The following is a 25505-nucleotide window of genomic DNA, read 5'->3' as shown; positions in this document are numbered from 1 at the left end:
AATTCAGTAAGGTAAAATACTAAAGTGTACTGGATGAGGACACTACAGAAAGTTAAGTATAGCAGGCATTCTACTGGAAATAAAGTAAAATATGTATTCCCTATATGTGGGGAAATTACTGCATAGGCAATGCTCAATTAAAATTTGAAAATATGATGTTGTCCAACAGGAAAGGAATTTTATAATAGAAGTACAAGTTCAAAATGAAAACGTTGCTTTTATGATTTAATTGTCAACAATAACATATTTCAATATTTTGATCTACATCACACTGAAATCCTGTGTTAATAACACAGTTAAGCACTTCTCTGCTGGCTCTTTCTAACTCCAGCATATTTACTACAAGAATATGCCATGGATACGCCACAATTCTAACTGAAAAACAAAGGGATCATTCATGATATATTTTGTATGCTGGGAAGCACTGCAGATACATTTTGAGCAACATATTATATGGTTGTAAAGTAGTTAAGTGCATGATTCAATATTTAAAATGTTCAGTACTATGAAAGTCTAGTTTCTGAGCTTTTGTTGTCTTGAACAGGTTTTCATAATATGGAAAGTGGACTATTAAAATTGAATTGGCTTTCAAAACAGCACAATATCTGCTATGGTTTTAATTTGATAGAAATTAAATGATACATAGAAATTTAATTAGTGATAGAAATACTAAACATATAACCAGGGGATATGGGATTGGATTGCTGTTCATATGACTATATAATAATCTTTTCAAAGCACTATATAAATCACTGATGGTGCCTCCTTATAAACTCACAAATATCCTGTCCTGTTTAGTTTTGATTCTCTCCATTCACCATTTCGCTTTTCCACCTTCCTCTTTGACATTCAGTTTTATGAGTGTTTTCCCCATCACAACTGGGATATTGTTTTGTTCATTATGCTTGCTAATGCATTATTGTACTTAAGAGGGTAGAGTGAGAGACAGACAATAGAAATTCTGTTTGACCCATGAGTGCAGTCCCAATGACAAGATGAAAGATTGATTATCAGCCTGCAGTCCAACTGATTTGTAACAAAGTCTACTTCTAACTGCAACTGTGTAAGACTGTACATGACTGCCCAAGATTACATCACAGAGTTTGAATATGAACTGTAAAATGATTGTGGGAAATTGCTCTGTATTTCCTTGAGTGTGATACTGGAATATGTTCGGAAATCCATTAACCTCAAGTCCAAGTTTCATGCCAAGTGGATGGCAAAGTTTGAAGAGGATGACATCAATAATAAACAAGAGACTCTAATTCTGCTTCCCAGGCACAGAAAAATTCTATTACTCAATGGTTCCTGACACCATTACTAAAAATTAATCTTCAACTTGAAAAATCATGGTCCATTCCTGAATATCTCAACATATGAACATCATCATGTAGTGAGTTAAGGAGAGTTATACCAGTTTGATGTGTACAAGACCAAGAAATCTCTCAAACACGTAAAAAAAATTGGTTCCAAAAAGGTCATCAATCGTGAATACGGAAGAGAAATAGAGTTTCCCTCTTTCTGTGCTACAAGAAATTCTAGCGGTGTTCAAAGAGGCATTCGAAGGAAAAGCACAGAAATTGAAGATAGGTCTCCAAATTGTGAAACAGAGTATGAATTTTTGAACAAGGTAAAATTGTTTGATCCCAAGAGATCAATTAAGCAACGCTAAAGTCTGATCCAGGAAGAGGTCACTTTTCCACAAAAATCTTTATTTCAAAATACGTGACTAACAATGTACCATCCATTAAAGACCATAGACTCTAGAAAAATGCCTATGTCAAGGCTGAATCCCCACTCTGTCAGGAGTGCAGGAAGTGGGGGCCCGCAAGGATTAAAAAAATTAATACTTGCCACTCTAGGCTTGTATTAAACTCCCAAGGTTACAGCTTCTCTCTGACCTTGGCTTGGTAAACGCTGCCATCATCTAAATACAAAAAAACCCTTTGAACCCAGGAAGGTACACTTGGGAATTCCTCCCTGTGGGGTACCCTCAAGCCCTTTCACCCCCCTCACCTCCAGGGAAGAGCTGAGAAAGAAAACAAAGGAAATTAGCTGCGGCTAATCAAACAACATATGCACCAACCTCTTAGGACACCAAAAATCCAATCCTGTTCTTAAAAAAGGTAAAGTTTATTAAAAACAAAAAGAAAGAAAATACATCTGGAACTTAGGCTTTTGCTAGATTTTAAAAGAGCAATTCCAAAAATCAAGCACCCAAACTAGCTTTCTTGGGGGTTCAGCTTAAAGGTTACAAGCAAACAAAAGCATCAGGGGTTAGCACAGAGGGGATCCAGAAGCCAAAATAAGAAATAAACCTGATAGCATCTAACAGAACATTCCCTATCCAAATTATTTCTTCTAGGTATGGAAAATACTTTTTCATACCTGGTTCAAACCTTACATAGCATTCCCACTTATAGCATTGCTGCTCCGTCCCTGCAGCCCAGAGAACAACAGACAAAGGGGAAGTTTCTTTCCAAAATTTAAAAGTTCTAGCTTTCCCACTGGCTCTTTTGGTCAGGTGCCCACTCCTTTTCTTTTATCTGTGGGGTTGTTAACCCTTTACAGGTAAAGCAAGCAGAGAACGGACACCAAAAGGGATTTTACAGCTAACTGGCTGGCTGGGTGTTTATAAATAGGTGCTCCCCCACTTCTTAATTTATCACAGCCTGTGACAGAGTTCCAAAGATGGCTAATATATTTACTCAAGTCACAACCTCTGCCAATGCAGACCAAAGCTTCAGCCTCTATATTCTCTGATTCATAATAAGGATTTTTCAGAGGGCAGCATCACTCAGGTGTTTATTCTATGCTTCAGTGCAAATAAATAATACAAATTTAGTTATAGAATTTTACTTTAAGATTCATTTTTAGAATTATAACAACTGGAGATTATTATATGATTTCATAATTATTGCTGCCCCATAATCCATGTTCTTTGTCACAGAAATTAGACCTAAATTACCATCTAAGACATGATGCACTGTAGGTAAATTTGGCCAAGAGAATAAATTTTGATGCAACAGAAACTCAAATTATGCAGTGTAACCGCCACCTCCCCCACACAAGCAAAGAAATTAATTACATTTTTATGAACATAGGCAGATGTCAATTTTCCATGAGCAATGGACATTTTGCTGCTCACCACATATGAGTGGTGAATATTTTGCTGTCAGCAAAAGGTATGCCTCTGCACATTATAATGAACAGAAGGATTTTTTAAAGAGGAAACTGTCATGAATGAAGTGTTTGAAATGGAGCAATACAAACTAGAATGCTAAAGGCATTAGAGAAGAATTAGATACATTTTCCAGAACTTATGATATATAATAGCTGAAAATTAATATTTAAAATACTACTTGATGTACATGTGGTAGCACATGACTGGTAGCAAATAACCTGGCCATTACTGGGAAGACTAAAAATACAATGAATACTCACTTTCTGAGCTGTTACACAGTAGCAGTCGGCAGGAAATTAAAGATAATCTATTATATATGCTGAAAAAGCAATGTTAGAAGCTTCTGTTTCCCCCGTCATAAATTTCCTGGCCTTCTAAAGTTGTTTATAATGGGTGAAGTAATGTTGAAGATAATTCTCCCTTAATTCAGAACACAATTAACTTCTTTTAAGAGAGCAAATTATATTTACAATGAAGTTCTCTCATCTGGCCTAACAAATACATTCCAAAACCATGGTATGGCTGAAGGTTTATATAGTATAAACTCTGCATAATCAGTGGAGTTAAACTATAAACCACAGTCTTTTGGAAACACTGATTATACTTAGACATGGCTGATACTTCTATTGAACAATGATACACTTTTCCATTATCTTATATACTTGACTACATTTGCTATCACAGAACCATGCCTCACAACTATCCTTTATTTGAAAGGATGGCCATCCCTGTTAGGTCTAAGTTTGCCTCCTTCCCGCAAAGACTTATTGTTCTTTCTTTCATAGCACTGTATATTACTTAGATCTGAAGTGCTGCACCATGAAACTAGAGTTATAGAAAATGTTATTTAAATGAAAAAGGGTTCTATATCATTTTAAAGCATCCTGCATTGCTGATATTTCTTGGGTCCTTCATTTTGGGTCTTCAGGCCTCATTCAGTTGTTGCCAGGTGAAGAGATATGAAGATATATTCAACTATGAATTCTTCACACAAAAGCCAAGTTTGAATTTGCTGTGCTAGTTTTACACATATTTCTGCAGTTTGTTCTTGCTCTCATAGGTAATACAATAAGGTTTCCATTCCCCAAAGATCTGGGCTGTTATTATGGTTACATATGGACATTCTTTAGTGACACGAAGCAGTGCAGGAATCCCATGTTATTATTCATTTGTACCATGGCAATACCTTGGAGCCCTAGCAAGGGACCAGGACCCAACTTCATAGGCACTATATAGAACAAAAAGATGGTTCCTGTCTGCAAGAGCTCACAATCTAAATTCTAGAAGTGGCTTTGGAATTGATATGCTAGTGGAAAGCTAAGAGCCTACGCAGGTGATAATCCCATGGAATGGAAAATTTGGTTCCAAAATAATGTTACAGATAAATTTTACAAATTTGACAGGAAAAAGTGGTGACAGGTTTCAGAGTGGTAACCATGTTAGTCTGTATCAGCAAAAACAACGAGGAGTCCTTGTGGCACCTTAGAGACTAACAAATCTATTTGGGCACAAGCTTTCATGGGCTAAAACCGACTTCATCAGATGCATGGAGTGGAAAATACAGAGGCAGGTATAAATACACAGCACATGAAAAGATGGGAGTTGCCTTACCAAGTACTGACCCCCCACTTCGTAAGGCAACTCCCATCTTTTCACGTGCTGTGTATTTATACCTGCCTCTGTATTTTCCACTCCATGCATCTGATGAAGTCGGTTTTAGCCCACGAAAGCTTATGCCCAAATAAATTTATTAGTCTCTAAGGAAAAAGTGGGTGTTTAAAAAAAATGGTAACTTTTTGGTGACTATGTTTGGAATAATTTGTATACATATTTTACCCTGAGTTTTTGTGAGACATCCTAGTAATTATATAAAAAGTAATGGAATTTCTCCATTCAGGATGGAATTTGGCCCTTATAATATGCAAGACATAGCCCATTTAGATCACAACATTTTAAAAGGTACGGTATCTTTGACTCCAAAGTTTGATCAGCTTGACAGCATCCTTTTCATCTTCTATTACAACAGTACAAGAAGATTCCTGACAGGATATATGGATTAAGATGTTTTCATTTCAACAATGAAGAGAAGATGGAGGGAAAAGAAAGAAAAACCCATGAAGCTTGAGTGCCAATGGTGGAAATCAAAGGCTGATACAGACAGGATGAAACATAAGGCATTTTTCAAAGCCTATGCTAAATCTGGATTACAGGTCAAGCGAACCTTCCTACCAGGTGCCAAATCCCATTCCAAGGAGTCATCCAAGCTGAGGATTGCTTCATCAATCCTGAGATGCAACAATCTACAACCAAACTGAGAACCAACTGCTGCAAAGAACTATCATCCTAATTTGCCTTCTCAAGCAGTATCAATTCACTCCCCCTATGTGCACCAATCAACAGCCTACCTGCATTCCCAAAGTTCAGGGTCTTCACTCATCAAGAAGTTCTGGACACCCTACAGGAGTTGCAACCCAAGATTTGTTAATCTGATAATGTCCTTCCTGCCTTGTGAAAGACAGTCATGAACAAACTGCTGCCACTCTGATCAAAATAGTCTCATGGATCACTGACAGAACTAATCTTTCCTTTCTCCTTTAAGCACATGATAGTTCAACTGACACTGAAGAAACCCACCCCGGAAACATCAGGTCTAGCCTAGTACCACTCAGTGTCAAACTTCCATTTCCTACAAAAACTCTCAGAGACCACCAAAGGCCACCTACAAGCTCATCTAATTGCAACTAAAATTCTAGACATGACAATCTGGATTCAGGCCAGGACATGGAACTGAAACTGCCTTAGTGAAACTGATGGATGATCTCCTCCCATCAATGAATAGAGGGCAAACATCCATTCTCATCCCCCTGGACCTCTCTGCATCATTCAACAGTGTTGACCCTGAGATGCTACTGTCTCACCTAAAAGAGGTGACGGGGGTCCGGGGTAATGCAGTAAAATGCTCTGAGTCCTTCCTGGAGGTATTCACTCAAAAAGGTAAATTCACCTCCACCACTAGATCCCTGTCTTGTGAAGTCCAACAAGGATCAATTCTCTCTGGTCCTTTTCAACATCTACCCAAAGCCACTAGGTAAACTGGTCAGAGGACACCCAGCACTCCCTATGCTTTATACCATATATGATCATAACACTACCACCAATATAGTCCAGTGTTTGGAGGTGATCAGCTCATGGAGGTAGGACAGCTGCTGAAGGTGAACTAGAGCAAGCCAGAGGTGATGCTGAGGCAGAAGAAAACATTTTGATGAGTTTGTGGTGCAGTTTCTTAGGGTTGGAGGTACACAGCCCATCAATTAGTCAATTCACCAGAGTTTAGGCGTCCTCTTAGATTCCTTGCTTACCCCCAAGCTCTCACATAGCAACATTCTTGAGAAACATCTTTTGCCATCTCCAGTTGGCTATGTTACCCTGCCCCATCCTGGCAGATGATGATCTGGCCTCATACCTTTGTCACCTCTCAGCTGGACTTAGTACCAATGTGGACACAAGAACAAATGGATATAAACTGGACACTAGGAAGTTTAGACTTGAAATTAGATGAAGGTTTCTAACCATTAGAGGAGTGAAGTTCTGGAACAGCCTTCCAAGGGGAGTAGTGGGGGCAAAAGACATATCTGGCTTCAAGACTAAGCTTGATAAGTTTATGACGGGGATGGTATGATGAGATTTTGGCAATTGATCTTTGATTATCAGCAGGTAAGTATGCCCAGTGGTCTGTGATGGGATGTTAGATGGGTTGGGATCTGAGTTACTACAGGGAATTCTTTCCTGGGTGCTGGCTGGTGAGTCTTGCCCACATGCTCAGAGTTTAACTGATCGCCATATTTGGGGTCAGGAAGGAATTTTCCTCCAGGGCAGATTGGCAGAGGCCCTGTAGGTTTTTTGCCTTCCTCTGCAGCATGGGGCACGGGTCACTTGCTGGAGGATTCTCTGCAGCTTGAGGTCTTCAAACCACAATTTGAGGACTTCAATAACTCAGACATAGGGAAGAGGTTTGTTATAGAAGTGGATGGGTGAGATTCTGTGGCCTGCATTGTGCAGGAGGTCAAACAAGATGATCATAATGGTCCCTTCTGACCTTAAAGTCTATGAGTCTCTGAGACTCAGCAATACACCTGGGCATGAAGCCTTCAGTGCTTAGGAAATTCCAGCTAGTACAGTACACTTCCGTGAGTCTCCTCAGCCACACACAGTATCAATAAGCAAATCAAACCTCTCCTACACTCCCTACACTGGCTTCCCATAGAATTTCAAAACAAGTTCAAAGGCTCGATCCTTATGCTCAAGGCATGACATGCCCTGGGCCCAGGATATCTAAAAGAGGATGTAAAGCTCTGGAATGAAGACCATAGTTGACATTGACACTCCTTTGACATAATGGAACTCTCCACAAGAAATTTGAAGCTTGTTTGTGTGGGAGATAGAACTTTCCTGGAGTCTGGTCCAAGACTATAGAATGAATCCTCCCAGGAACTAAGAATCATCACAAACATTGACACCTTCCACCCGAAGTGCAAGGCACATTTATTTGATCTTGCTTACTCTAACATAAATCCATAGCAAAGGGTATATTTATAAGCAACAACAAAAACCAACAAACTAAAGGAAAAAGCCCTACCAATGCAAGGTACTCCATTGCACATGCTTCTCCCCCTGAGGAGAGGATGAGAGAACACACATGCAAAAATGTTATTCATGTTGCTTTTAATGCACTACTGGAAGGGACTCAGATACTACAATGATGAGTGTGCTATAAGAACCTATATTTAGTGCCATACCAAATTCATGGTCCATTTTGGTCAATTTCACAGTCATAAGATTTTAAAAATCATAATTTTCATGATTTCAGCTATTTAAATCTGAAATTTCATGGTGTTGTAATTGAAGGGGTCCTGAGCCAAAACGGAGTTGGGGGGGGTTGCAAGGTTATTGTAGGGGTGGTTGCAGTACTGCTATCCTTACTTCTGCACTGCAGCTGGCAGCGGCACTGCCTTCAGAGCTAGGTAGTTGGAGAGCGGCAGCCGCTGGTTGGGAGCCCAGCTCTGAAGGCAGAGCCGCTAGCAGTAGTGCAAAAGTAAGAATGGCATTGTATGGTATTGTCACTCTTACTTCTGTGCAGCTGCCCGCAGAGCTGGGCTCTACGTCAATAGCCACCACTCTCCAGCCACCCAGCTCTGAAGGCAGCAGCACAGAAGTAAGGATGTCATGGTATGATACGGTATGATATTGACACCCTTACTTCTGCGCTGTTGCTGGTGGGGCACTGCCTTCAGAGCTGGGTGCCAAGCCAAAATCTGCCACTCTCTTGTAGCCCAGCTCTGAAGGCAGTGCAGAAGTCAGAGTGGCAGTATTGCAACCTCCCTTAAATAACCTGGTGACCCCCCTGCAACTCCCTTTTAGGTCAGGACCCCCAATTTGAGAAATGCTGGTCTCCCCTGTGAAATCTGTATAGTATAGGGTAAAAGCACACAAAAGACCAGATTTCACAGGGGGAGACCAGATTTCATGGTCTGTGATGTGTTTTTCATGGCCATGAATTTGGTAGGGTGCTACCTATATAGAATAGAATAGAATAGAATAGAATAGAATAGAATAGAATAGCTCAATGCTGACTTCCCAAGAAACAAAGAGATACACCACTCCTTGAATGCTCATCTTGAATATTCCAAAAAGAGAAAATAAACAACATATTCAAAACAAGATGGATGTGTTTAGAAGTCTCAAAATTCTGAAGCTCTAGAGTCCTTCATAATGTTAAAACAGTATTGCTTCTCTCACCTGGCAAACATACTAATTCTGTTGTCTGACAAATGAAAAGATTTTTTCTAGAAAAGAGCCAAGCCAATATTGGGCTGTTCAGACACTAATCAGCAGGCCAAGTATTTTTGTAACTGTTACCTTTGAACCTGGTGGATAAAATATTTCTGGAAAATACAGTTACGTGTTAGAATCAAAAGAACTTCATTGGCTGGTGCTAAAACTTTAACCTAGATGAGTTATCTTAAGGACAGCACTACCTGGAATAATGTGAACACATCCTTGACCCCTGCCACTTAGGAGGAGCTCATAGATAGGGTAAGTTTTAAGGAAACACTCCGAGGTATCTGGAAGATGTGCATGTATCTGACTATCTCATCTGCAATATGAACACGAAATGAAATCCTTTAATTCTCTATCTATCTGTTTAGCAAAGGAAGTAAAAGTATTTTTTCATGCAGATAATAAAACAAACTAGAAACATGCTGGAGTTTAAAAACAGAGTATTAAATCAAAATCAATACAATCTAGTAAGAATCTCCGTAGTCAAACACACAAAATCTTTCTAGTAAGACGGAACTAAGCTGTGACTCGTTGCTATCAATGTTCTGATATAGATTTTGTGCTTGAACATTCAATAAACAGAGATACTGAATTCACTCATGCTAAATGTGGTTGCTTCCTAATACAAACCATAACATCAAGTATACTTTGGTAGTACTGCAAATGAAATGCTTTGTAGCAGTTCCCTAAGAAATTACATTTCACTTTAATTTAAGGAAAAAATGCCACAGCCTTGACAAGCACTCATTTGACAGTCACTATAACATGCTATGCCAGGGGTCAGCAACCTTTCAGAAGTGGTGTGCTGAGTCTTCATTCATTCACTCTAATTTAAGGTTTCACGTGCCAGTAATACATTTTAACATTCTTAGAAAGTCTCTTTCTATAAGTCTATAGTATATAACTAAACTATTGTTGTATGTAAAGTAAATAAGGTTTCTAAAATGTTTAAGAAGCTTCATTTAAAATTAAATAAAATGCAGAGCCCCCCTAGACCGATGGCCAGGACCCAGGCACCGTGAGTGCCACTGAAAATCAGCTCGCGTGACACTTTCAGCACCCGCGCCATAGGTTGCCTACCCCTGTGCTATGCAATATCTGATGAGTTTTCCCCTAGTCACAAAGCTTGTTACTCTGTCAAAGAAAGGTATTAGGTTGGTTTGATACAATTTGTTCTTGACAAATCCATGCTGTTACTTATCACCTTATTATCTTCTAGATGTTTGCACACTGATTGCTTAATTATTTGCTCCATTATCTTTCCGGGTACTGAAGTTAAACTGACTTGCCTGTAATTCCCCAGGTTGTTCTTATTTCCATTTTTAATTGATGGGCACTATATTTGTCCTTTTCCAGGCCTTTGGAATCTCTTCAGTCTTCCATGACTTTTCAAAGATAGTTACCTAAGGCTCAGATATCTCCTCAGTCAGCTCCTTGAGTATTCTAGGATGTATTTCATCAGGTGTTGGTGACCTGAAGCCCTCTAACTTAAGTAATTTTTAACATGTTCTTTCCCTATTTTAGTCTCTGATTCTACCTCATTTTCACTGGCATTCACTACATTAGTTGTCCAATTGCTCCTAACTTTTTTGGTGAAAAAAAATCTGAAACAAAAAATTCATTTAACAATGCTGCCATTTCCACGTTTTCTGTTATTGTTCCTCCCCATCTCCCCGCCATTTAATAACAGGCCTACACTGTCCTTGGGTTTCCTCTTGCTTGTAATATATTTGTAGAATGTTTTCGTGTACCCTTCATGTCTTTAGCTAGTTTAATCTCATTTTGTGCCTTGGCCTTTTCAAATTTTGTCCTTACATACTTGTGTTGTTTATATTTATCGTTTGTAATTTGACTGAGTTTTCACTTTCTGTAAGACTCTTGAGTTTCAGATCATTGAAGATCTCCTGGTTAAGCTAGGGTGGTCTGTTGCCATACTTCCTATCTCACCTATGCAGTGAGATAGTTTGCTCTTGTGCCCTTAATAGTGTCTCTTTGAAAAACTGCCAACCCTCTTGAACTGTTTTTCCCCTTAGACTTGCTTACCACGGGATCTTACCTACCAACTCCCCGAGTTTGCTGAAGTCTGCTTTCTTGAAATCCATTATCTTTATTGTGTTGTTTTCCCTCCTGAATTCCTTAGAATTATGACCTCTATCATTTCATGATCACTTTCATCTAAGCTGCCTTCCACTTCAAATTCTCAACCAGTTCCTCCCTGTGTGTCAAAATCAAATCTGAACAGCCTCTCCACTAGTAGCTTTCTTCACCTCTGAAATAAAATATTTGTCTCCACGTGCCCTGGTTTCCCACAGGCCCAACAAGCCCACGGCCTCCATGTTTGCTTCATGGGGGGGTTCTCTTGGGCTCCTCCTCTCCATTCTCCGGGTGGGACCTCCATTCCCCTTGAAGTGTCCCTTTTGCCCACAGGAAAAACATTGTCTATGCCCAGACACCAGCTTCCTGCCTCTGGTGCTTGGTTTGGACAGTCCATGGGTCCTCTCCCACAGCAGCTTAAACACCCACCATTGCTGCTAGGCAAGCCAGGCCATACAGGCTCTCAAGCAGTCCGTCCCCATGGTCTCCACCCTCGCTGTCTCTCAGTTTCTCAAAACTTCTCTGGTACAGGCAATAGTCCTACAGTCTTGTGTCTCCCCCGTCTATCGGGGTGACTATATGCCTGCATTCCCCACCACAACTTATTGGATAATCTGTGCCCTGCTATATTATTTTCCCAACAGATGTCTGAGTAGTCAAAGTCCCTCATCACCACTAAGTCCTGTGCTTTGTTAGTTGTTTAAAAAAAGTCCCATCCACCCCTTCTTCCTTGTTAGTGCAGTAGACCACTACCATGACATCACCCGTGTTTTTTACCTTTTATCCTTACCCAGAGACTTTCAACAAGTCTGTCTCCTATTTCCATCTCAATCTCAGTCCAAGTATATACATTTTTACAATATAGGGCAACTCCTTTTTTCCCCCTGCTTGTCCTTCCTAAGCAAGCTGTACCCTACTATACCAATATTCCAGTCATGTGTATTATCCCATGAAGTCTCTGGGATGTCAACTATGTCATAGTTGTGTTTATTAACTAGCATTTCAAGTTCTTCCTGCTTATTCCCCATACTTCTTGCATTAATAAACACACATCTAAGACACTGATTTGATTCCCCCCCCTTGTTCTCTCTTGTCTCTCCCTTATCCCTGCTATAATGGTCCATGCTCCCCCCAGATTCTGACCTTTCTCCCAGCTCTCCAGGTTTTTGACTTACCTTCTCATAAACAAACTAGGAAATACAACCTAGACAGAGCTATTATAAGGTGGGTGCATAACTGGTTGGAAAATCATTCACAGACAGTAGTTATCAATGGTTTGCAGTCAAACTGGAAGGGCATATCGAGTGGGGTCCTGCCGGGATCAGTTCTGGGTCCGGTTCTGTTCAATATCTTCATCAATGATTTAGATAATGGCATAGAGAGTACACTTCTAAAGTTTGCAGACAATACCAAGCTGGGAGGGGTTACAAGTGCAAAATGATCTGGACAAACTGGAGAAATGGCCTGAAGTAAATAGGATGAAATTCAAGGAGGACACATGCAAAGTACTCCACTTAGGAAGGAACAATCAGTTGCACACATACAAAATGGGAAATGACTGCCTAGGAAGGAGTACTGAGGAAAGGGATCTGGGGTACATAGTAGATTGCAAGCTAAATATGAGTCAACAGTGTAACACTGTTTCAAAAAAAGCAAACATCATTCTGGGATGTATTAGCAGGAGTGTTGTAAGCAAGACATGAAAAGTAATTCTTCCACTCTACTCCACGCTGATTAGATCTCAACTGGAGTATTGTGTCCAGTTCTGGTCACCACATTTCAGGAAAGATGTGGACAAATTGGAGAAAGTCCAGAGAAGAGCAACAAAAATGATAAACATCTAAAAAACATGACCTATGAGGGAAGACTGAAAAAACTGGGTTTGTTTAGTTTGGAGAAGAGAAGACAGAGGGGACATGATAACAGTTTCCAAATACATATAAGATTGTTACAAGGAGGGGGGAGAAAAATTGTTCTTAACTTCTGAGGATAGGACAAGAAGCAATGGACTTAAATTGCAAGGGAGGTTTAGGTTGGACATTAGGAAAAAGTTCCTGTCAGGGTGGTTAATTACTGGAATAAATTGCCTAGGGAGGTTTGGAATCTCCATCACTGGAGATTTTTAAGAGCAGGTTAGACAAACACCTGTCAAGGATGGTCTAGATAATACTTAGTCCTGCCATGAGTGCAGGGGACTGGACTAGATGATCTCTCATGGTCCCTTCCAGTCCTATGGTTCTATGTTTTCCAGATAGGGAAACTGAGGCACGGCAAGAGAGACTTGCCCAGGGTCACAAAGGAATCTGAGACCGAGCCATGATCGGAACCTAGATCCCATGCTTGAACTAAAAAACTATCCTTCCTCCTGACATCAAATTTTACTCCACACTCTGCAAATATAACATCTAAATAATACAGAATAAAACTAAACCATAACTTGTATAATCTTTAGAAATATGTAAAAATATCTGTTACAGATTTATCAGGTAGAGAATTTGATTTATAAGGAAAAATTCGAATAGTTGAAGTTCAGACTTTGGTATTCTAACTCTCACTGAGTAGAACCTTATCTCTGTGAGTAGTGCCATTGTTGTCAGTAGGATGTCTCATGGAGTAAGATACTATTCAGCCTGAATAAAGGTGTCAACAGGACTTACCACAGAGTACAACAGTAGCCAGTGAGAGCAAAGGTGGCAGAATTAGGCAATAAAAAGGTATGGCATTGGCCAAAATATAATTAAGAGGAGACCGTTGGAGTGGAAACTATCTGCAGATGTTAGAAGGGTGCAAACACCAAGATATGAATTGTTTAGAGCGGCATAAGGGGATGGAGATAATGGCATTAATTTAAAGAAAAGAAAACTTAGAATGAGTACCAGGAAAATTCTTTTACTTGTGATATCATTTAGTTAATGTTACAGCCTGCCTCAGTGGTAGAAACTCCATCGATTAAGTCATTTAAAACTGGACTTGTGGAAGCACCACAAAAATATACCATAGGAATGAAATCCTGCAGAGACAGGGGCATGTACTTTAGGACCGAAAGCAATAGGTCTCTTCAATTTCTAATAATATGGATTCTATGGCCAGAAGTTGTTCAACTGATCTAATAATAATTATTCTATTTCAGCAGTTACAAACTGACAAAAATGATTTATTAAAAAAATGTACTACTGTGCCTATATTACTACTACATCAAAACCAGATTCTATATTATTTGTAATGGCATAATTGAAACCTAGCTGATATTTATTTTAAGAGTATATTTCTGACAGAATAAAAATATTTTAATAGGCAGCACAACAGATATTTTGGGAAGGTTTGCAGACCTTACTTCTGCTATATCTATTTCCTCTCTTACCTAGATGAGCTATAATTTTTAAAAAAGCAGAGGTATTAAATGTCAAACCTGCACAATGCAGCCTTTAACAAACCAGAAATCTGGTATAAAGTTAAAAGTGCAGTTTTTAAAGAATTTTTTTTACTTATGCTGGGTGATAGTCACTGGATTCAAAGGAAACAGGAGCCCTCCAATGATTCAATATTTCTAAATGCCAATGTTGCCACAATAACATGTGTCCTAAAGACTCGAGAAAATGCTGTGGATTTTCATAGCTGTGCTGAAGTTGTATGAGCTTTGAATGGAGTGAGGTAGTTAAAATAACAAAATGAAGAAACTGTATGTGTGCTGATATTTGGTGGTCCTGAACTGGAACACTATCTATTGGTGCAAAAACCAAGCCATCTGGAGTATTTCATTTTGATTTACAAATGTCTTGGATAGAGAGCAGAATTTAAAAAAAAAAAAAAAAAAAGTTCTGTATGTCTAGACAATTTTTACTTTTCAGTTTGATATTTGCTACTTTGCTTCTGCAGATGCCAAAATCTATACGCTTCTAGACTTAAAAGATTAAAGAGATGGGTTTTAGTTCACTGGTTAAACTGTTATTGTATCACTTTAACCCTTTAAAAAGTGACAGTTTGCGCTATCCCCAGTTTTTAAAAGATTTGCAAGGGTTTCTATTACCAACCCTGAAAGTATTTTCAGGGGTTTAATAACTCAGCAGTGAGAGAAAAAAAATTATCTGAGCTAACAACTTGACCTACATTGGCTCTGGATCAAATGAATTTACAAAATTTGAAAAAAGAAACCTGTTTACCCATCTCTCATCCCCAGTTCAAGTTGGCATTAGCTCTGAATATACATACACACACACATATATATATAAAAAGAGGCCTGAAGAATTCTATGTAACCTTAAGACTTATTTCTGAGGTACGAACTATTGAGTTCTGGGGCCTAGTTTTCATTTTCCTACAGCATGAAAGCAATTTCATGTCATTTATATATTTTGAGGAACACCTGAATACTTACAAATTATCAAATAAACTATACACTGAAATAATTCAATGTTATCACTCTCTTCTTTCCTCTTCTGCTGTCACTCCCTTCCTTCCCCCTGTCCTAGTGTCACTTCTTTCAGCCTAACGGGAAATGCTCTCCTGAAACCCCCTGGTCATCAATTACTTATATTCTCTATATTTAAATGAGGGCAACATTTGCTCTAATTTATTCAAACTCTGAGTGAAATTCACACTTCGCAGCAGCTCAAAGCCAGGGTAAACAGACTTTTTTTTGGCTAAATTAAACTGGGGTGGAGTCACCCCTAGCTCCTCCCCTGAGTCAGAGTGCCTGTGTAGCTGGCCCAAGAAATAAATAATAATAATGATACTGCAATTTGCAATAATAAATGCAAATATCACCTATGGTCCTGTACACTTAAGCAGTACTAAACTTAAGTCTTTATATTATGGAGATGCCAGTCATGGATCCATAATGAAAGCTGAATTGAGTTTTGCATCTAAAGCAGGGATTCAACCTCTTTGTTATGTATGAAGAATATATTGTATCCTCCCCAAAATTACAGCACTGTAATTGTGTACACAATGATCTATCTGGGAATTTACAGGAAATCCATCAGTTTATGAGCTAAAATTCATTTTAAAATTGGGTCCGTCAAGAAATTTAGCATGGGTACCAAACCTTTTCTTGTCCTGAATGATCTCAACAACAGAATTACACAGCACTGTGTAGGATGGAAGGGATAGGAACTGCTTCCAGCTATGGGGGTGGGAGGGATGATCTGGCCCATGTCTTTGCAGAGCTCATCCCTTACCCCTACCCCCACTGCCTGTAGGTTAGGGGCAGGAATAGGCTGGAAATCGCTCCTCCACTTCCCCTCAGCCACTCCAGAGCTTAGCTGAGGAGTGGAGAGGCTGCCCCATGGCAGTGCTTTGCGGGGCTTTGGAACACGCAGGGCTTGGCTCCTCCTGGCCAGCGCCCTGGGCCGGAGGGTCTTGGGCTTTCCCAGGGTGCCAGCCCAGCCAGAGGCAGTAGGGGAAGGAAGGAGCCTTTCTCTCAGCCAGGCTGCTAGTGAGCTGAGTGCTCCGACCAGGGGCTGGTTCTCTGCACAGTGCTGGAAGCAGGACGTGCCCCACCGGGGGGGAGGGATATGGAGGAGCAGTGGAGCTGAGGGGGTGAAGGGGAAAAGCAGGGAGAGGACAATGAGAGGGAGAGCAAGTAAAAGGGCCGATGAGCGGGCAGCAGAGGTAACATGTAATCGGCCACTGCCTGGTGCCTACCCGCACTCATTGGCCACTGCAGCTTGCAGCCAGCACCGTCCGGAAACAGGATGGGGGGCGGGGTTCTCCTGGCCAACACCTGGCACACAGTGGGGGCTGTGCTGAGAGACTGGCAAGGAGAGCGGCCTGGCCCAGCATGCTGCAGCTTCACCCCACCACCAGCCTTGTATACCCACCCCCCCATCGGTGCCCACTGGACACCCCACTCACTGCCAGTGGGTGGGCAGCTGGCGAGCAGGGATCCAGCCAGTAGCAGGACCCCCCAGTACTGATGGGGGAGAGGCAAAAATACAGGACAATTTGCCCATTTTAAAGAAAAAGTCAGGACACCTGCAGGAGGGCTTAAATACAGGACTATCTCTTTCCAAATGAGACATCTGGTCACCCTAGCCATGCACAATCTTGCAAGGTCTTATTTACATAAGTATTCGCTACTGTATGACTGCAATGGGGCTACATGCTTGAGTAAGTATGAGTAAGGATCCACGATAGTGCCCCAAAATGACTATTTGGAGTAGGAATCAAGTCTTATTTCATTGGTAAGTACCATGCATATTATGATGCCATTATTTAATAATAAATAAAATTTGGTATTTCTTTTATGTCCATCTCCTCCACACTATCAGCCTTGACAGTCTCGTTTATCCATTTCAGCCACAATCATCTTTGCACTTACTACCATGCCCCTTTCTAAATGAAATATCCTGCCTGAATTAGTCCATAAAACCAATACCAGGTCCTCCTCCTAATCTCTCACCAATACTTACTTATACTACAACATATGCAAGAAACTAGTCATCTAATAAGGCATTAGGTTGAGGGCCATTTGGGCATAGTTGACACTAATTATAGGGAAAAAAAAAGACTGTACATTTTCTCTCTCTCTTCCCACCCTCTTTTTTGCTTGTCCATGAAGATTATAAAGATTGTGGGAGCAGGAATTATTTATCTACATATATAGAAAGTCCCTAGAGCTTTGTGAATGCTACCATAATAGATCATATAAATTATAATAGCCATAGTAATTATCAAAGAAGTAGAAATAGCAAAGGAACTTATCTAATGCACTGGATCAATTATATGTATTTTATATTTTGAAAATGCAAAAATTTCTTTCAAGAACATTAAAGATCTGACAAAAGCCCAATAAGTCAGAGTTAAAACTGTCAGTTGATGTGCACAATTGTATCTTTTCTTTAAAAAATTGTATGACTGAAGGATGAAGTGTTAGCATTAATTCTGAGTTTCCTGGGGCTTTTTTTGTTTTAAGTCAGATGCTCAGCTTTACCGGTGTCTTGTATTTAATTGTAGTACTACTGTTTATTCAAGTGGTAGTAGTACATTGTATGATAAATTAAATGGGCATTTATCAAAGATAACTTGCCAGTTATAAATGTCAAACATAAGCACTGTAAGACAAATATAAATAGTCTACCTGGAGCTTACATTTATCTTATTTCAAATCTTTGGATAATCAACATTTGTACAACAGTGTTCACATTTGAATTACTGAAGAATAATTTCTGAAAGAGGAAGATACAGTAGGTTACATCATTTACTTTTAATTAATGTTACGGCAAAAAGAAAATATTAAAAATGCTATTTCCTATATAAGATTAGAGAAGAAGAAGAAGAAGAAGAAGAAGAAGAAGAAGAAGGTAGCATGTTGTTTAGGATTGTAAACCTTGAATCCAAGGTTTGGATTCAAGGTTTAAAGTTACTTAAATTAGCAAGTGCAACAAAATTTCATAGGAGGCATAATATGATAGTGGTAGTCAGTCTAGATGGATTTGCATTAATATACAACAGTTTAATTTTAATGTAATGAGATATGTATTAACTACATAAAAGAGAGGCCATTCCAGGCTGTGGATAGCCTTGACAAACTCTCAAAAATAAAATTCACATGTAGCACAATACCTAATGGACCCACTGAGAACACTACCCTAACAGCAATATAAGTATGACAAACATTTGATAATAAACCCCTCCCACCTTCCTTTGAGCCATAAAGAAATGATGGGCCTTGGAGCACACCAAAGGTTAACGAAGTTGGGCAGAGCCTTACTGGTAAAAAAGTCCAGCCATCAGCCCCCCATCTCTTTTATACTAGCAAAGCATTCTTGCGTTCTTTATGTTAATGCACCAAAGATAGAATGGATACTCACAGTTAAAACCAGGTTCAATATTGTTTCCAGCTTCAAGGCTGTTTATTGTGATTTGGAAGATGATGTGCAGCAGCAGGAATGATAGACTGATGAAACACAAGGATTTTAATAACCGTCCTGTATGTCCTAGAAGACAAAATATTGAGATGTACATAGTTGGGAGAAGTTCCAAAGAGTCAAAGTAGTGTTTAAAATTATCCAAGCATAGAAATTTTATAAAAGTCTGGTAAATGGAAAAGATTTCTAAATAGAACCAGTTACCCACTAATTACGAATGTTACCTCAAGGATTTCTGTCACTCATACCACAGTATAGAGCACGATTATAACAAATGTTCAAATATGGCACTTCAGTTATAAGAACCCTTGATTATAACTCATACAATATTTTCCTCAAAAGTTTTTTAGAAATTATCTAGAATCTCCAGATATCAGTCTTAACTCGATGAAGAAAATATTCAATATTTCTATCACCTAATCAGCTGACATACACACTGATAACGGGGGGATTACTGAATCAACTAATTATGCCAATGAACAAATGATAGATTTGAATAAGGGATGAATTTCACTTTCTAGGGGGGTTGGATAAACGAGGTTTACTGTATTTAAAATATATATTTTTCTTTCTAATGCAAACTTAGAACTAAAAAACGTGACAAAAGTTAATAGCATATATGTAGAACTGAACTGCTCTGAAAGGAGACAGATGGAGTTAAAATTCTGAGGTAATACAGAGCATTTTTAAATCAGATAGGGAAGATTTTTCTTGTCCTTATATATGCTTTACTTATCCATAATTAACCACTTTTACAATGACAATCCCTAAATTAAACTGTAGTTTAATTGTTTTAATTAATCCACAGTTCTTCTGCGTAAAAGCTCAATTGACTTTAATGGAAGTTGTATGCTCCATAAAAAGGGGTATAAACGCTGTAGAAAGCCACAATGATAGTTTATAGAGAGAGAATGGTTCCAGAGTCCATGTTGAGAATGAAATAGAATACTGTTTACTAGATTTGTTAGTGACCTGCACTACACCGGTTTATAGAGGAAGCAGCATAAAAACACAGCCAACAGTGGACTGAAATTAGAATCCACTAAGTACCATAAATTAAACAAAATATAAGACAAACCTGGAATATTTCCAAAAGTGAAATCAAACAAAATATACAGATTTGTAGCATTAGAGCTAGATTTTTATTGCATTTATATCAGTGTAATTTCTTAGGTTTCAGTAGAGGTACATCTATAAAAGTTAGGGCAGAATTTGGATCAGAACTGGCTGCAGAAACTAAGAAAAATGGGTACCTTTTCCAAGTGGTGTACAATTCCCACTGGGACCAGGGAGGATAAAATCTGGCACACATCCGTGGAAATTTACCCCAACATGTCTACGCACTACGTTAGTAAATTGCTCCACAATTTTAGGACTGGAGAGTTTAGCAGGCTTCTGGGAATAGCAGGGCCGCCCAGAGGATTCAGGGGGCCCCACCGCCGAATTGCTGCCAAAGACCCGGCACTTCGGCGGCGGGTCCCGGAGCAGAAGGACCCCCCGCCGCCAAATTGCCGCCGAAGACCCAGAGCGGAAGAAGCTCCGGGGGCCCAGGCCCCGCAAGAGTTTTCCGGGGGCCCCGGAGTGAGTGAAGGACCCCGCTCCAGGGGCCCCGAAAAACTCTCGTGGGGGCCCCTGCGGGGCCCGGGGCAAATTGCCCCACTTGCCCCCCCTCTGGGTGGCCCTGGGGAATAGGTGTTTTCCCAGCTGACCAATTCAGCAGAAAGCTGGTCAGGATGCAGAGACTTCATTAGAATCCTTCTCCCCAACCCAGGTGCAAAACTAAACTGGATTAAACGGGCCAAAAACTCTCCACACATGGCCAAGGAAGCAATTTTTTATTTTTCAAAAGGTAATCCTGCCAAAAGCTGGATTAATGATGACATGTCACCTGAACCACAGGCATGTAACTTTAGTACAAATAACCATTTGAATATGCCTGACTTGGAAACTGCCTTCAACAAACATATATGCATCACTTGATGGTCTACATCACGATTGTCTGCAAGGGTGGAATGTGCTCACTCATCAGGTACTCAGAACATTTTCACTGGAGAATAAATGGTGTTATATTTAGAGGGTCATCAGCGTGGTGCCATGTGTTCTCTTCTGATGGCCCTCCTTTGAGACAGAACTGCCACACTGGGGTCACTGTCACTATTAAATACAATCATAACTTTTAGCATTTGTATGACCCAGCAAGGCCTTTTTCCTAAGAAACTGCAGAGGAAACAGATGATAAGATGATCAATAGTCAGTAATGGCTGTTTCAAGAAAGTTCACTTATTGGTCATGCCTCACAACTCTGTAAACCACAGCCTCTTATGGATGTGCTGAACAGTGCAGGCCACTACCTTGGCCTGACTGTTAATATACTGGGAATTTTCCATGCTCTTTGTGTAGGAGAAAAATGCACCTTACAACCTTTTCTGTCTTTTCTTTTAATGGCTTAACAGATAGCAAAAGTCAGACAACTTTTAATGTTGAAAAGTGCCATATAAAACTGTAAAGAGTTAGTATTCATAGGGTGGCAAAGCAAGCTGACAGGGCCAATAGTGTATCTGTACAGTGAACTGTGATGACATCATGAAGGGGGGGAGAGGGAGGAAGGTGGAAAAAATCAAAAGTGTTTTAAAAAATCAGTTTAGTCTGGGACCACAAACAGTAGAATTCTTTAATCATAATCTCATACATTTATTGCATGGTGTCATTACAGAGAAGAGTTAAGGGTTTGGGGGGGCCTTACTGAAGGAATCCTATACCTTACAATTGGATTTATTTTAAATTTAACCTTAATTCTGATTTCCCTAGATTTATACCACTTGGTTTCAGGATAACTACAACATCTCTGTATTGCATTTTACCCTAAATTACTGATTTGCACTTTCAACTTTAGCTCCTTTGTTAACAGTTTTTGTGTGGGAATTCTCAGACTTATGTTTACAGAAAAGTATTTTACCTGCTTACAGCACAATTAACAAAAAAACAAGTCACTATTTATGCAATCTTTACTAATATGTAGAAGTATATAAAATATGTGGTGTTAATGTTTCATGTATAATTATCTCCTGAAATGGTTTCTAATTAATGGTTTTATACGTGTCCTACGAAATATGGGTTGGATTTTCTATAGTGCTTAGTGTTGGCTCACCACTCCTCCCATAGAAGTCAAAGGGCATTTGGCCATTGACCTCAAATGAGAGCAAAATTAGGCCAAAGATGAATGATTTTCAAAATCCCATCTTATATTTTCATACCTAATGCACACAGAATGGGGGAGGGGGGAAATCTTTCCAGGAGGCAAAATGTTTTTTAGGCTAGCTTCTAAATAGGATTTTTCAGATGTGAGACTTCAGCTGCCAGTGAGACTCACCGTGCTTCTATATCACATTTAACCTTACAATGAAAGCAAAATAAAGAAAAAAAAAAGTCTATCACCACTATGTTTAAAATTGGAGTTTACCTCCCCCCAAAGTTTCAGTAGTGCTAAAACTGGAAGTATGGTTCCGGCTAATTGAAAGTATAAAGAAAAAAAATGTTACTGAATTTTGCATGAAAATCTGTCATTTTCATGACAAGTATTAAAATTGGATACATATACGTATGTACACAAAAGGTTAAATACAGAATATAAACTTTGACCCACCTACTTTATCCACCTTCTGCTTGACAGGAATGCCATCTATTTTAGTAGGTATAGTGCTATTGGCTACAAAGTTCCTGTTAATTCTTTTCTTGAATTCATGAATATGTTCTGCTCTTATGATCCTCTAGTCTATATTTTGATCCCAGGAGAAGCAGGAACTAATCAGATATCAGTTCTAAACAAAGACTACGAGATCATTTTTTCAAGGTGCTAAACATTCTAGCCCAATCCAATAAAGCACTTATGCATGTACCTAACTTAAAGTACATGATTAGTCCCACTGAATGGGACTACAGCCAAGCACTTTTAATTTTTTTGCTGTATTGTGCCTGAGCATACGTTGTAGGATCAAGTGCTAAGGAGGCTAAGGCACCCAATTACTGCTGAAAGTCATAAGTCCCTTAGGATCCTTTGAAAACCCTAGCATTATACATTAGGGTCTTCTAAGGTGTCGTGTAGTCTTTGCATATATTAAGAGTTGATGTAAAGAGCTGCAGAGCGGAAGCCATTTTCACTGCCCAGCAACACATTTTATTGATCCTACAAAACCTAGTAACTATGCTACGTATTCTTGAGTGCCATCTACTTACCTATTAAGTGTTTACATATACACAGATATGGAGCTCTCCTGTAATAATGTTAAACATTAAACACCTCCTGCATTCCACTCCCAAGATAACTCATGAGTAAAGTGATGACTGTATGTACAGGATAGTTTTGAACCGCTCATTGGGAACATTTAGGTACAAAAGAGACTCTTGAATTGTTTGATATCTGCCTCTCTCTGGACATTTCCCTTGCTCTGCAGGATTGTTTAACCAGGTTGTAATTTGCACAGTGTTTGATATGTTTTGAGTAAACAGAGATACAAAGGTTGTGTTAATAGCACTAATACAGGATTGGTCATCTCTAGAGTGGTGGATTACAACAAGGCAGAGGCTACGAATAAAGACAAGGAGAACACAATAGTTTGAAAGGATTTTATGTAGAATAAAATTTGATAGTGGTGTGCTTCCTATACTGTACATTTATACAATGGCAAACCATTAATCCACAGATTACAATAATTATACATTGGCACAAAACCTGAAAAAGAGATTACTTCCAGTCAGCGAGCCTTAAATATGCTTCCTAAGTAGGACCCATGCCAATAAAATGCTTAAATCATCCTGTAGCTGCCAGGGTTTTCTTTTTTTTTGTTGTTTTCGTTTCCCCCCCACCAAAGAAAAAATTACTTTCTTCCTTTCTTGCAAATAGTATATTTTTTTCTGCTACATTGTAAGCATTTTATTAAACTGCAGCCTGTCTAAATTTAGATAAAGATTAATACTATATATAAAATCTATTTAATACATGTTAAGAATTCTTTGCACTTCGACACTACCTTCTACTCAAGGAATTTGCTTGTAGTACAGCCAAGGTAGATGACAGCTCTAAGCATCACAAAAACCACCAACTGGCTAACTTGCTGGGAGTCTCAGCAAGAGGCAAGAAATGACTGAGAATTAATGAACGCCACTGTCCATGCCATACTTGCATGGGACCAAGCCCCACAAAATTTACATCTACATCCAATAGCTCCAGAGTTCAAGATTGTGTCTTAGATAGAGGGATCCAAGGTGTGAAGGTCAAATCTACATCCTAACTTCCCCAATACTACAAGAATTTTCAGATCCAGTGCTTCCACTCCAAATGTCCCCCAAGTTTGAGGGATTTTGATCAGATTTTTGGGTTCATTTCCATCTCTAGTGTGAGTTAAGGGCCCAATCAAGTACTCTGATTATTACTGTGCCCTAGTATGAAAGAAAAATGTTAACAGAAGGAATGTTAAAACAATGTATAAATCCCATTTTGATCAAATTTTAAGCAAAATATTACATTATAAAAAGTTCTGTCTATCCTTTAACATCACAAAAAATACAAGAATTTGCAATAGCTCATATGACATTAAAACGTGTTTATCAACAAATTTTTAAATTTACCTTCTGTAAACAAGTTCACTATTGTTTATTTCTGTGTAAAACACATATACTTATCTGCCTGTATTTCTTTTCTCTCTGTCTCTCATTTTAATTAGGATACTATTGAATTTCAGCACACAAAAATGAATAAAAATCTTAACAGGTATGTATGATTATGTTTACAGGACTGTAAAATGGACTTGGGTAAACCTGACAGTCAAAAGAGTTGTGTAATTTGAAGTAACCTGATTTAGAAATGAAAACAGAAAAAGACCTACCTAGAAAAATAAATGCCTACTTACTCTAGCTTCTTGCAAGACTTCCTGTTTTTTCTAGAAGTTTTCATGCCCAGAATACTATTAGAACTGAGCTGGATCCTCTGCATCAATAGACAATGCCATCCTTCAGGCCAGTTATAATCTTTGACTAGCAAGTTTACAGAGGCAAGTTACCCATTTTGTTAACAAAATATTTTGCCAGACAAGCCTTAGAACTTAACCACTCATTATTTTTCCAGTGGATCGTTGAAGACTTTTGTAGTATTAAACAGCTACTTCATTTTTACAGGGAAGATTTACCAAGCCAAATACAGGAAATAAAAACTATTTTATAGTATATACAAATATTGTCAAATTTTATGCCAAGATATTTAGTTATAAGAGTTTGAATTTTCTGGTGTACAGACCCTAGATGAAATGGGTCTAGTGACTGTGGTTCTTCAAGTTGTGTTGTCCACATATATTCCACTGATGTTCACATGAACCCTGTGCACTCCAGTTCAGAATATTTTGTCCAACAGTGTCAACTGAGAGCTGGGACTGCACTTTGAGTGTCCTTATACCTCCAAAGGGCATAAAGGGCAGGGTAACTCCAACCACTCCTCACTTCCTTTGCCAATTTAGAATGCAGGTATTATAG

At 39.1% G+C, this 25505-nt stretch overlaps 1 protein-coding gene across 8 annotated transcripts in view; it reads right to left on the bottom strand.

The window, feature by feature from the left end:
- The window catches only part of PIEZO2 (piezo type mechanosensitive ion channel component 2), a 443406-nt gene that overhangs the window by 260191 nt on the left and 157710 nt on the right, over positions 1–25505 (bottom strand). For all 8 annotated transcript variants that reach the window (XM_039525707.1, XM_039525709.1, XM_039525708.1 and 5 more), the window contains exon 3: positions 18927–19052. In XM_039525707.1, the coding sequence (XP_039381641.1) occupies positions 18927–19052 (126 nt within the window). The remainder of the gene's footprint in view (positions 1–18926; positions 19053–25505) is intronic.

The sequence above is a fragment of the Mauremys reevesii genome, linkage group 2, assembly GCF_016161935.1.
Source record: "Mauremys reevesii isolate NIE-2019 linkage group 2, ASM1616193v1, whole genome shotgun sequence".
In the NCBI taxonomy this organism is placed as follows: domain Eukaryota; kingdom Metazoa; phylum Chordata; order Testudines; family Geoemydidae; genus Mauremys; species Mauremys reevesii.
Note: the sequence above shows the minus strand (reverse complement) of the source record. Positions and strands in the feature narration are given on the sequence as shown.